The sequence below is a fragment of the Calonectris borealis genome, chromosome 3, assembly GCF_964195595.1.
Source record: "Calonectris borealis chromosome 3, bCalBor7.hap1.2, whole genome shotgun sequence".
Classification (NCBI taxonomy): Eukaryota; Metazoa; Chordata; class Aves; order Procellariiformes; family Procellariidae; genus Calonectris; species Calonectris borealis.
Window position 1 is genome coordinate 65491391 of NC_134314.1, and position 14672 is coordinate 65506062.

Sequence of the window (14672 nt, forward strand, 5' to 3'; positions counted from 1 at the left end):
AACTGAAAGTACTGCCAGGCAAAACCAACTACTGCTAACAAATGGTCTTGTACGCACAGATCTAAACAAGAGGTGACATCAAAAGGATGACACACATGTAAGATTCTTGGGACAGGAGAAAAATCAAAACATTTTCCCACACAATGTCTGTAGTTTTGCTTATTTTTGTTTAAAAAAGTAATGTTAGCTCAAAACAAAGAAAATACTAAATTATCCTCAGAATCTAGCACAACTCAAGCCAGCTGGCAAACCTTATTGTACAAAGACAAGTGTAAGGACTTGCATCCAGGAAAACATAATCCAGGATTGCAGCACAGGCTGCGATCTACCTGGCTGGGGAGCAGCTCTGTGGAAAGGGACCTGGCGGTCCTAGTGGACAACAAGCTCAATATGAGTGAACAGTGTCCTGCTGCGGCAAAGAAAGCCAACAGGATGCTGGGCTGCATCAACAAGGGCATCACCAGCAGAGATAAAGAAGTCATTATCCCACTCTACTCAGCACTTGTCAGGCCACACCTGGAATACTGTGTTCAGTTTTGGTCCCTGCTATACAGAAAAGATGTGGACAGGCTGGAGATGGTCCCGAGAAGGGCCACAAAGATGATCAAAGGGCTGGGAAGCCTGCCATATGAGGAAAAGCTGAGAGAAAGGGGTTTGTTCAGCCTTGAGAAAAGAAGGCTTAGGGGAGACCTTATCACCATGTTCCACTATTTAAAGGGTGGCTACAAAGAAGATGGAGACTCCCTTTGTACAAGGAGTCACATGGAAAAGATGAGGGGTAATGGGTACAAGTTACTCCTGGGGAGATTCTGATTGGACACAAGAGGAAAATTTTTCACAATGAGAACAATCAGCCGTTGGAATAATCTCCCCAGGGAAGCGGTGGATTCCCCAACATCGGACACTTTTAAGATTCGGCTGGACAGGGAGCTGGGCATCTTGTCTAGACTGTGCTTTTGCCCAGAAAGGTTGGACCAGATGATCTTTGAGGTCCCTTCCAACCTGGTATTCTATGATTCCATGAACAATGACCACAGTCTTATCAACAAGAAATCAATGACATGACACACATAGGGTCTATATTATATACGTATTTGAAAACTTGTTTCAAAATAGCTAAGTTAGTCTGAGGGTTAAAGAATTTTGACAATATTTTCCATAACAAAATAAGAAAGATAGACACTAGTAGATAACAGGAGAGGTTGCTATATCAAGGGGTTTCAGCAGACACCAAGTAAATGTTTACATAAGAGAGAGGCACACCAACAGCTCAAAAAAAAAAAAAAACCACCACCTTCCACCAAATAGCTACCAGTGGATTTCTCCACTAAATCATTCATCAGCCGTGGATGGAACCTTAATTTCTGTAACGTTCTCCATACAAACAATAGGGAAGACAACACTGGACAAACTCACGAGAAGATGATACCAAACATCTGATCCCTACAAAAAACACCCAAATTTCATCAGTACAATTAAGCTGTCCAAATCTAGTTGGCTGTAGCCTGTGTGCAATTGAGAAGTTTCTTTAAAATGGAAGGATTCAAATTAAACTACACAATAAATACAGCCCAGCTTTGCTAAACTATCTATTTTAAAATTAGGCCAGCTGAGTGAATATTTGCAAATGCTATGTAGAAAGCAAAACATGTATTTTTACCTCCCTACATTGGCACAAGAATTCAAATTTCAGCGTAGGAGATGAAATTATTCTATCTGACCCAAAAAACAAAATCTCACCCACTCACAGAAGGGCAAACACAGTAGTTGGGGCAACTCTACGCAGCCTATCACATCCAAATGAACACCTTCATTTACACCAGAGAACTTCAATTTCACTTCCATTATCTATGTGAAAGTAACCATCTCACTCCGACCTTCACACTCAAAAAACCTCTCTATCTAGAAAATTACTTCCAGATATACAGGGCACACCTAACTTCTCAACGAGAGCAGTAGCTGATTAGAGATACATTCTATGGAGTGAAGAACATTGTTTCTTTCTCACTTGACAACCTCCTCAGGAGACAGAAGGATAAAAAAGACTTTACAATCAGTCAAGACATACGAATTCCTGGAGAAGAATGCCAGTTGCAAAGGATATGCTACTACATATTACAACATTCAGTGCTTTCTCCCATACCTTTCCTGAAAGCATTACTGACTAATCTTGACTTTGCACTCTCCTCAAATCCAGCAAAATCACAAACAAAATCACAAACAAAACGGACACCTTAATTCTTCCTTCTTAAGCAAGGATTTTTTTTATGACAAGGGTGGTGAGACATTGGACCAGGTTACCCAGGGAAGTTGTGAATACCCCATCGTCGGAAGTGTTCCAGGTCAGGTTGAGCAACCTGATCTAGTGAAAGATGTCCCTGCCCACGGCAGGGGGGTTGGACTAGATGGTCTTTAAAAGGTCCCTTCCAACCCAAACCACTCTGTGATTCTATGATTCCATGAATACAAACATTCAGGAAACCTCAAAGAAAGCATTGGAAGAGAAATATTCTTCTCTCAGCCCATCCCAAGCTCAAGTCAAGTGCATTTTCCCCACTCTTACAATGGACTTTTTGTCCATATTCCCTACAGTTCTACAGGAGGTTTTGTTGTTTTAAAGAATTCTAACTGGAACTGGATTCCCCATTCAAGTGTTCCTGTTTCACACAAATGATGCCACTGCAAAGAAGGGCTGTCAGTTTTCACTAAGCTCTGGTAACCAGTTAAGACCTTGAAACTGGAACCAGGTCTTCATGACAGCACTCACCCGCAATCAGGTGGGATCAGTGGTCATGGGGGAGACCAACTCAAATATTCACATGCTCACTATCAAAGCATTCGTATACAACCATCAGATTTTTCCCCTATGACAGTGCGTGGTGTCATACTTTCACTAGAATGCAATTTCACTGTGAATTTGCAAGCTATAATTACCAACTTTCCGCAGCTCAAAAGAAGTATCAAAGCAATGTCCAGCTGCCAGGAGGAGTACTGCATAATTAATTCCTGACGGTAATGTTGGCTCTGACTCAAACGCCTTCTTGAACCTAGAAAAAACAAACATACAAGTTTACTTTCTAAATAATGCGATCTAACAGGGACATAATTATACTTTTAGGTACTTTAAGTGCTTATCTTCTGTTTATGCAGCAGAATCCATGGAAGCAAAAATACTGTTTTCCACACAAGCTTTGTGTTTATTTTTAGGAGTCCGTTATTTATACATCCTCCTCCCATTTCCTTTCCCCTCACACAACAAGCACAGACCCTACTCATCCATCCCAGTAAAGTATATAGTATCTTACTAGATTTCCCATTTTCTTTGAGATTAAAGAAAAAAAAAATACTATCAGCTTCTAAGTGACCTGTTTCACAGTTACTTTTATTAATAAACTCATTAATTTACTCTTAAATATATATTTTCACTGACTTGAAACCTTAGATTCCACAGTGACATACAAGCATATCAAAATGCATAAGCACAAAAGCAAGTGATACAAGAACATATTTCACATTTAGCTACGATTCCAGCCACTCCACATTTTATTCTTCAAATGTCTCATTGACATTGTCCTTATGATCTATTCACATAAAAAAGGACTATACCAGACTTTGTTCTCCTCAAGAGGAAGTGAGTGAGCAAGAGGAACAGCAGTGGTATTCACCTAGCCTAAATCTTGTCTTAAAAGTTGAGGGGCTTCACACAAACACAGCACACGCTATCCTCATGCTAGCAATGCAAGTTGTGGTGACAACAGCAGATCTACCATGCTTTACACTTGTTCTACAGAATAAGAACACATTTGACTGCATATATATACATATATATTCACACACACCCCCACACCCCACGCACACCCACCCCTCTGTAAGGAGGAGGCAAACAAGACTGTCATATGTGAGTTAAGGAGCACAAGAGATTAAGTCAACACAACTCCATTACAGTCAAAACAATGGAGTTTAAAATTACTTTCAAGAGGATGGGAAAAATCCAGACAAACAAATGGATTATAAAAAAAAAAAATTAAGCAGGTTGTGAGATTAATACAAAAGGAAGGAAAGAAAAATAATCTATGCAAAAACTAAGGATTTGGCTTCCAAACCACACTTTGACATGTAAACAAAGCTAAGGCATTTTATCCTAGCAGGCCAGAAATATGGCTGGTTTTAGTATTCTTTTTTTATTTTATTTGTTGTTTTTCCTGCTCTAATGATTCAGGACTTTGCATCCTTTAACATAAGCTCTGCTTTCCAAAACTGCAAGACAGGCTCCTCTTCTATCTGCTACATATATACTCTTTCTATACTCCAGTTGCCCACCTCCAAAGAACTACTAGTCCTCTAAAAAAGCATGATGAGCACAGAAGACTCAATTTTTTTCTTTCATCATCTGCCTTTCCTCTTGTACTGTGAGTTACAACAAAACAAGGAAGAAAGTACATACAAAATATTTTTGCTCACTTAAAAAAAAAACCAACCCACAACAACAAAAAAAACAACCCATAAAAACCCGCCGACCAAACAGGATGACACTCTCATTGATTCTAAGCATATATAGCTATAAGAGACCCGTTGGCTGGCATCATCTCTTTGGAGCCATAGCAATGTTGGGAACTGGACTCCCTTTTTTGCCTTAGTGATCTTTCATGCTGTAATCCTCATGCAGTATCAGGAAAAGAGAGAGGAAAGATTGACAGAAGAAGAAAAAACATTGAAAATAAGTATTTTTGTTCCAATACAAGAGACTGTACTTTTTTGTTTTGCCCCAAAATGCCTGATTTCTGGCATGACTATCAAAATTTCTCTAGTTCTAGGACAGATACATACAAAACTTTTCAAAATTTGAAGAAAAAAATAAGCATCTCCCATGTGTATCAACAGGTGGGCACATTTATGCTGTAAACAAACAATGTTAATCATTACAGGCAAAGGAGGTGGAGATGAGCTTAAGTTTGCAAAATAGTTTCTGCTTTCAGAAGCATTGGTGAAACAACCCGAAAAAACCCTTTCCTACATATGTTACCACAGAGGCACCACCAGTGCTGCTAACGTGCTCAGTTTTGGCCAGTGATGAGTCCATTGGAGCTAGCTGTGTCTGACACAGGGCAGCTCCTTGCCTCTTGTCGGAGGCCACCCCTGCGGTCTCCTGCTGCCAGGACCTTGCCACCTACCCCCGGGAGACCAGAAGGGACATCCCGGGAATTTTTGTTCCTGGGTTCTGCCTTTTCTTTCCAGATTGCTTCCAAATCTCCCTTCCCCACAGCAAAAATTCATTTTTCTAGCCATTTTTACATGTTACTCACACCAAGAAATACTACTATCTTGGACCTCTGTAGTCCTATTTACACCTCTCCTAAATCGTTACAACCAAAAGTGTAATTTTATATTTGGTGCAATCCTGTGCTGACATTCTTAAACCTGCCTTATAGCCACATAGCCTGGACAGCAAAAATTTACAGACAAAAAATAAAAATGAAAAAATAACCTGTAATAATAAATTTTGAACAGATAAAAATATTCACAGTTTCCCAAACAACTCACAAGTCACATCTGTTGACTGAACTGGTTTAAATTCAACTGGTGCAATTGCTGTACATTGTCATGCCCCAAATAACACTGGAGGAACCCGCGCAGTATTGTAGAAAGGTGGTAAGGTTTAAAAGTCTGCCTATAAAGTAGAGGTTGGCTTAGCTGATGCGATTATAAATGCCATCAAGAAATTGAAAGCTGACATTTGGGAAAATGTTGCAGTGCAGATACTGAATTAAGGAGGTAGCAGTGAAAAGATTTGAATAAAGACTTGATAGCTTTGGTAAGTCTGATTTACACTGTCAGTATGAAACAAGAAAGCGACAGTTAATAATTAATCTTTCATCTCTTCTCTCATATTTATATGAAAGATGTCTTTTTTTCTGCTTTTTAGTTGTCAGGAAAGCACACTGCCTGCTTTTTTTTTTTTTTTAGAATAGACCAGAGTACCTTGATATCACTAGTTGTTGCAAAACCAATACTTTGGTTCTGCTGCCAAATTCTCATTATCTTATGCAATTCACTACACTTCTCCTACATCCTCATTTCTCTAAGACTAGGATAATAACTTTTATCTCAACATAAGGTAACACTATCATGGAGGCATTGTTTCTGCACACCCTTTCCCCCATTGTGACCTGCTGTGGCACTAGAGTAGGTCTGCTCCTTCCCAAGAGCCTTCCCCTGAGTTATGAGTCAACCCTTCAGCCACGTCAAGCCTGCTGTATGATTAACACTAGAATTCAAATCAATATCCAGCACAAAGTACAAACCAAAAGCAACTGGCCCATCCGGTACAGCTTCTGGCCCAACTCCCGCTCGACTCGACAGAGATCACCTTGTTCTACGGCAGCAGGCGCACGGAGCAGTCTGCGTTGGGTCTTTCTTGCCAGAGACTTCAGGGATTGTTTAGGGGCTGGCCGGTCAGCACCCTACCCGGCTGCGGGAGCTGCCAGCCTGCTGTCCTTTCCCAAACTGGTCTGCCTGACTGCAATCACTTCCCCTCATCAAATGTATGAATATCATGATTGCTAAGATGCAATTATTAAAAGTGTGTTAAAATGGCTACATGAAATATCCTAGAAGTAATTACCACTATTACACATATAATCATTCTTAGTTCAATTATGTTTGAAAATCTCAAAGCTTATCCGTTCATAAGGCACTATGAATGAGAAAAAAAGCAAGATGTGCAGCAGCAAAAGTAATTTCTATTTATTCTATTTAGCCTGTGATAATGCCTAGTATTGTATACAGGACTACAGTTTTTATGTTAGTTCATGACATTAGCAAAATATTTTAAGACAGAACCTTGAAAGTTTGTTATGGGCTTTGCCTTAGAGGAAATAAAATTTTTCTTTAATCCAAAATTATGAAGGGGGATGACAAGGACAATATGCTGCACTCCTGTTATTTCAACATCTTTAAAAAAATCCAGTAAGCATTGCAAAACTGTAAAGCATGACCAGCAATTACATTCTTGTATTCTGAGGCCATAAATGGTAAACAATTATGTCTTATCTTTTACCGAAGACAGTTCTAATCTGAAGTTTACTGAAAACAAGTGATAAATGACAAAGGGAGAAGAAAGTTTTCCATTTTAAGTATTTACTACAACAGGCAGCTGATGAGCATAAGACCAGAATTAGGATCTGATGTGCAGGATACATAAACACAGATTGTCTGCTTCTTCATCTAAATCACAATGGAGAAAAGCAGCTCATCCTGACAGAAGTTTAGGATGGCATCCAGTGCCTCCATTTTTTAACCTATTCCACATATCAGCATTTTAGTACATTTCAAAAGCAATAAAAAACATGATACTTGCCTCTAAAATTAAGGTAAGAATTTGTCTAGCCTATTGTGTACTTCTTTGACTATTGATGGTACTGTACTCCACTGCAATACGTATTACTATACGGTGATGATGGGGTGATAAATCTTTTGCCAGCATGAGTTTGGAACAGTCATGTTGCTTGTAAGCATGGAAGCCAAAAAAAAGACAGAATGGTACATCCTAAGCATCAGTGCAGAGTTAAACCTCAGCACCTTTAAGACTAGCTAGCTAATATCTGTCAGATTGCAGATATGCCAATTGAGTCACAGCTGATTATTGTCTGTCCCAGATTCCTAACAATAATATAGTAAACAGGAGATATCACATTTGGAAAAAGGAGGAAAATACACTCTGATGAGAGCTACCGAAACTTCCAAGTCTCTGAGGCACTTCAAGAACTTTGCGGAACCAGACCTGTGAACAACATAAATCTCTCAAGCTTAACAAATAAGCAAGGAAGATTAGAAGATTCAGTGTATCCCTGAAGGATATCAAATATTTGGAATGAAAAACAGTTGAAATATATTCTTGTTTAAGGAATATTTCCCAAAGCTAACAAACGGACATAGACCACGAAAACAGTACTCACCAGAACGTCCCTTTGTCCCTGCTTTCTGTATCTATGAACCCAGATTCCAAAAACATGTCCTTGTAAATTCGACCAACCAGGCAGTACATATCCGAAGCTACTTGGTCTTCCTGTTCTACCAGGGGAATCATAATTTCTAGAGCTTTCTGTCTGTCTCCAGGCAGATTTCGCCTATTAAAAAATAAAAATTTTGCTTAAAAACCCAATAAAGTTAACAAGAAATAATTTTCATTACCATGTTAGAATATATATATGACTTTATCCATGCAAAATGTGCTTCTAGACACAATGGACTATATTATATATACACACACTTCCCCCTGCTTCCTTCCTTCCCCCCCTTTTTCTTAGTATTGTGGGACACCTTTATAAAAGCCAGGAAACATGTTTTCTCTCTCTCATTAAGCATCAGCTAGAGCAAAGCACTGACAACAGCAACAAGAGTCTCAAGAGCAATTCTTAGAAAGATCATGTGTTACTGTCTTACAAAATAGAAAGATATGAACCTCGGTTTCGTATCTAATATTTCTTTCACAGTAATTCATGCTTTAAAGGAAAAAAAGATTCCATCTTGTGTTTGTGGGTTTTTTTTATATACACATTTTGAATGTGAAGCAAAAAAAACCAAAAAGCACAAACCAGACTGAATTCCCATGATAGGGAAGGTTGGAAGTGAATCCAGGAAGGTAATATTAAAAAAAGTATTTCAGACAAATAAACCTCATAATTGCAAGCATTAGACACTTCCTGTTGACTCACAGTTTGGATACATACATCATTCAGTATTGAGAGTTTAGAATTTTTTACATATTTGTGTACTGAACAAGCAAATTATTTCCTTCTCAGCAAAAACTATTCTTCAGTGGTTTGGGGAGAGTATTACATTCTTTTGGAGAATTGCTTGTCATATTTGAGTGGCTACAATTTGAATTGGGGGAATATATAAAAGTGGTTTTTTATCTGTCTTGCAAGCTTTGCACTGAAGCAACTTGCAAGAGAAGGCTACCTCAGAAAGAAAAACACACATCAAAAGTCACAGCCATCTTAAAGCAGATACTACTTGATCAGAGGTTCAGTAATGGATTTTTTTTTTCCCCCTCTACAAGAACATATCAAAGTTTTGATGCAGTGTCAGTGGCAAACCTGAGAGATCAGAGCTTGTGTACTCTCCGTGATACCTCGGCTCATGGGCGCTGAGGTCATGTATGCAGCTCCAAAAGGGAGTGACGTGGAGAAAAGGTTTAAATCAAGCGGAACGGGTAACAGAGGATGAATGAGTACTTACAGCATAACAAAAATAATTAAGAAAACGGAGCAAAAGCACTTGTTTGTGCAGACAGTATAAACTGCTTTCCTGGGTAAAAAAACAAATAGAATGTACAAGTCTACGTGCTGGGCCAACCCCTATTGAAGTCTCAGCCTGATGAGAAAGACAAATGAAACCCAGCACTGTCTCTTCCCAACCTTCAGACCAGTCAAATTCTAACAAACTAGGAAAAGTCCCCTCAGACTACAGAGCTGCAGTAGGCTCCCCAAGTACTTCCAGAGTGGCACAGCAAGGCTGGTGTACTCATTTGGGATGGAACAGGCCCTAGGGAAAGAAATCAAGTGCTCCTGGCTGAGCAAGTAACAGTCTCCTTCAGGTCTGTGTTATTTTAGTTCCCCTGCCAACTGATCACTTGCCCAGTTGTTGAAGGTTTGCTTCCTTTTGTTTTCTCTTCTCATATTGACCGCTCAAGTAAAGCAACAAGGGTAAGTCTGCAGCTTCTTTATGTTTCTCAGCTGACTTTCAATTACAGAAGGGCAATTTTCAGAATGGAGTTTCAGGTGGATAACTCTTCCACATCTTGTATCAATTACCACTAATCCAGATCAAACCAATAGCTAGCTGAACTTAATGAGAACAAAACCAGTAAGGCACAAGTGTTTTGTAATATGAGCCATTTACACTTTGTTGGGCTCCAGAGACAGAGGTCCCTACTTTTCTTTCTGCTTGCTCTTCCATCACCAGTGCCCTCACACACTTTCTTGATTTAGGTCAGACTAATCCTGATTAATTGAGCCGCTCCATCCTTCCGTACTAGTGACCTGGATTAGAAGCAAGAGGGACAGCTTCTTCCACAGCAAACGTTCAGATGTGCAGAGTATTCCAGACCTGCCTTAGCTCAGGAAACATCCTCTATATTCCCAATCAGGAGAAATCTACAATTAGACAACATAATTCCTTCTTGGGATGCATGAACGTTTTCATGGCTGTCATGGATTCCAGTTGAATGTACAATCTGGAGAAGGGAGGGAGAGAAAAATCTGACCTGAACTCCTTTGGAGGTACTGTTGTAGACCTTTTGTATGACAGATACCCTCAAAGGCTACATTTTACAGTCACATCTATAAACACAGGCCTTTCGGTCCCCAAGAAGTCCCAACAGAACCAACAAAGTATAAGGATGTGCCTGAAAAGATTATACTACAGTTTTGCAGGTTTTTTTGTGCCCCAGTGAACTAGTCAAGTCCTGTTTTCAAAGGTGACTTTGTTTTACCAAATGGTGACCTTGAGGTCTAAGTAACTTGTCAAAACTCCAAGGTACACCTAGTGACCTTTGTGAAGGCTATCTAGAAGTCCCAGATAGGTGCTGGATTATTTAATCTGCAAAGCTCCACATATTTATGGCAAAGCAGAAACAAAAAGGGCACATATACCCTGTATAAAGGAACAAGAAAGGATCTGGACATTTTATTCAGACAAAACAATGCCAGATAGCTGTTTTTTTGTTTTGTTTTGTTTTTTTGTTTCAAAAACGGGTTTATTTTTTCAACTAATTACTTTTGACTTATTTTGACCTCACTTTGACATGATATGCAATTTTCAGGCTCCTCAGTGAACCTGAATTACAATATTCAAATCTGTGAGAAGGAGAAAGATCTGTAGACATTTTCTGTATTTGGGAATTTCAATGCCTGCTGATCCCTGGTCTACTCCTCTAAACGTCAATAGCAAAATGTTCATTGTGATAACAGCAAGGGAGCAAAGGACCTCTGTAATATCCTCTGAAAAACTCCCCTTTTAGAGCCTTGCCCAACTGCCAGTATCCTAGAAAAAAATCTAGGCTTGGCTCTCATTTAACCCAAGCAAGTAGTGCGTGCTGCTCCATGTGGCACATTTTATGCATGTTACCAGAGAACATGAAAATTAGTTTATTATTATAATACAATTAAATCTTCTGAGAGACATTTGATGAAAGTTCTCCTTCTGTCTCCTGACGCTACCAGAATGCAGACTTGAATGAGATGATGTCTAAGTTAGTACAAATGCTGCAGCACTGCCACTCATACAGCAATGTTAAAAATGTATTTTACAGAGGTAAAATACTGCTAGGTATTTATTTGCTCTGATTTAGGTACTGAAACGAAAAAATGCAAACCTATGGAAAGGCAAATCAAACACTCACACTCAAGGAAAAGGAATGAAATTTGACAGTACAAGAGAAAAAGAAAGCTTAGATTGACCACAAAGTTCAGGGTCCCCAAAGTTGCTTCAGTGAAAACCCTAGACCTGCGTATGAAGACTCCAGCAGGCAACTTCATCCAGGATAACCAAGCCTGTGTGAAGTTTGCAGTTCTGATTTACTGTCCAACAGCAGAAGGAAGGGTAGATCCTTACCTGTTCAGCGCAAACGCATAATGAAGCCTCACATGGTGGTGGGAAGCCAAGTCAAAAGTAGGCAATTTTTCTAAAGTTTTCACCAGTTTCACAATGGAATCATGATCCTTCCAAAAGAAGGGAATAGTGAAGTTTTAGGTGGCTGTACTGAGGTATACCTATATACACTCCTCTTTGAACTACGCACCTCTTATTTCATACTAAGAAGTATTTTCAGTTCATTGTAAGTTTTATGGATTTCAGTTTCTTCAGTCTCAAACTGTAAGTAGCCTGGCACTCATCAGAAATGTGAATATGCACAGTATTTAGCAGGGAAACACAATTTGGTCTCCTGTACTGCTTCAACGTGGAGCTGTGGAAATTTTAGTACATCTATTTCATGACTAAAGTTAGCTTCAGGGGCTGAACACGTATCAGAGTTCATATTGTACAGACACTACAATGCTAACTGTGTCTGAATTAAGACATCCCAAAACTCTGAAGTAGGCATGAGCCACAGGAACAAAATAAAAGAATCTTTCAATACCATAGTTTTTAAAAATAGCTTACTCACGGACATAGTAAAAAAGAAAAAAACAGACCACAAATAATCAGAACCAAACCACTTCAAAATGTTAAGGGGCAACAGTTGAAATTATGTATAATAAGTAAGCAATTACTAGCACCATTCCAGAAGCTGAAATGCATATGAACATGTTATGTTTCCATGAGAAATGTCACAAGTGTGGTAACAAAGAATACGTACAGATACCCATAGCAGAATGGTACCATAGCCTTTAACTAGGACACGCTACGGGCTGTTCATCACTTAGTAATACTGAGATGGAGAAGAGTTATTATATGTTGGGTATCTTTTAGGTGCTGCTACAAAACAACAACACTTTTCTGCTACGTAAAGGCACACTATAAACAGTGTAACTACAAAATAAAGTAAAAAGCATCAGTGAAGATACTGTAAAAGATTTTTACACTAGTGTGCATTATTCATATAGCTTATTAGCAAATCTCTGCAAAATACACTAAAAATTTCCCTGAGAATGTGATTTAATTTACTATGTTTTAGATGATCTTAGAGCATAGGATTCATACCTGGATGTCTCTGTAGGACAGCAGCAAGTTTATTACAATGTCAGCGGACAAGACTTCAACATTATCCACTCGCTGTCGAATCCTTGCCAGCTCTGCTGCAAGCTCTTTGCCCGTGTAGAGGGTACGGGCCTTCCTGATGTCATTCAGAATGGATTCCCGGAAATACTGGCTGGAGAGGAACAACTTCGCATCAGCAGTTTGGGAGGGGTCTCTTGCATTTGTTTTTCTGGCCCTGCAGCTCTCCCACAATGTATATATGGGACATTTATTGACAGAGCAGTGTCAATGGAGAGACTTGGTCAAGCTAAATTATTAATTATCAATTTGTCTCAACAGAAGGCAAAACATCGCATCACTCTGAAGCAAGAGTCTGACATATATTGCCAGCAAGAATACATGCATTTTACACAGAGGTACAAAAAGACAACTCACTTTGAACTGGCCTGTGCCACCTTCAAGAGCTGAATGAATCGATCCACCAGAGGTAAGCATATAGGCCCAAGCAGCGACTCAAAACTGGGCTGCATCAGTTCCGTCAGTCCCTTCATAAAACTGCTATCACAGCAGTACACCTTGTTAAGTGGAGTTATCATATAAGGAACAAATATGTAGTTACCAGTGCACATCTGTAGGGAAACAAGGTGCAATATTCAGAGCAGTTATGGTTTGACAAGCCTAAGCATAAAACAACTGCATATACTACCTGCAGAATTTCACCTGTTCAAGTCAAAGGGAGATCTGCTGCTTCACTTCAGCAGGACCAAGATTTCACCTACGAAGCCTAGGCTATCCAATTTTCATCTCAAATAGGATATACACCTGGAATGTATTCTTTCAGATTTCTGAACTGCTTCCTGTAAGATGAGTCTTTTTAGAAGCATCACGTTGATCTTAAAATAGTCAGAACATTGGCTCAATAGCAAGACAATTCTGAGGGCACACCCTAGTCACCCCGAAGCGGCAGGCAGACTCAAGTGAAGCTGACGTATGCTCTTTTCAAGGTGACTGATGTTCAGAAGAGAGCAAGCACTCTGCAATTTAGTATAGTTAGGCTCACAGATGTTGAAAACAATAACACAAGCTAGTTGCCTCACAACAGGAAAACTGAAGAGAAAACTAATCCTCATATGAACTGCAAAATTACTCAAATAGTTTAGCATAACAAAGACAAATTAAATTCCCTGCTATGTAGCAAGCCTTCCTGGCCAGCGGGACTTAAAACCATGCATATTTCAGAATAATCACTTATGGAATGTCTTAGCATTGCCAAACTGTATTGATTTCTATATACCAAACTTTGCAAAAAAATAATTTAAGTTTATCTTCCAGGAAAGGGGGAGGCAAGATGTCTGGTGCCTGTGGTATGTGTGTGAGTACAGATTTACGCACACAGAAAGCTTGCTGAATATTTGTGGTTCTGAAGGATCTTAACTATGAGACAGCACACCATCAAAATCAGGAGCAGTTCTGCCATTTGGCTCTCAAAGCTCAGACTCCACTACTGAAGTGGCCAGCAGCCCAGCAAGAAAGGCCCTAGGGAAGCAACTCTTGAGACCCATCAGTTTGGTACCCCTAAATTACTTCCAAGGTTAATTACTTTCTGGTCAGCTGCTTCTGCTCTCCCAGAAGTCAATACAGCAATGAGGATATCACTTCAGAGACTCCCCTGGCAAAGCTGAGCTCCATGCAGTGAGAGAGCAGTGACCGAGTGGTTTTCAAAGGCACAATACCAACTGTGTGCTTAAAACACGCATTTCAACATGCGTTATTAGATTTTAAAAACATGGAAGGATTGAGGTACTCTAGTCTGTAAAAATGTATGTGTACAGATATGTCAGTAAGCATGTTTGTGTACAGATCAGAGACTGGCTATAAAGAAGTACAGGATATTTTTTTTGTTTTTTTTAAACTTACACCTATTGTACTATGAAACTATAAGACCTCGCTATAAAGGCAATCCCATCCCC

General features: G+C 39.4%; 1 protein-coding gene across 4 annotated transcripts in view; it reads right to left on the bottom strand.

The window, feature by feature from the left end:
• The window catches only part of MAP3K5 (mitogen-activated protein kinase kinase kinase 5), a 108289-nt gene that overhangs the window by 50032 nt on the left and 43585 nt on the right, over window positions 1–14672 (bottom strand). For all 4 annotated transcript variants that reach the window (XR_012673001.1, XM_075145910.1, XM_075145911.1 and 1 more), the window contains exons 4-8: window positions 13138–13331; window positions 12706–12874; window positions 11617–11723; window positions 7956–8126; window positions 2935–3047 (exon numbers count right to left, since the gene is read on the bottom strand). Coding sequence is in view for 3 of the 4 variants with exons in the window: in XM_075145910.1 (XP_075002011.1) it covers window positions 2935–3047; window positions 7956–8126; window positions 11617–11723; window positions 12706–12874; window positions 13138–13331 (754 nt within the window). In the remaining variant the exon portion in view is untranslated. The remainder of the gene's footprint in view (window positions 1–2934; window positions 3048–7955; window positions 8127–11616; window positions 11724–12705; window positions 12875–13137; window positions 13332–14672) is intronic.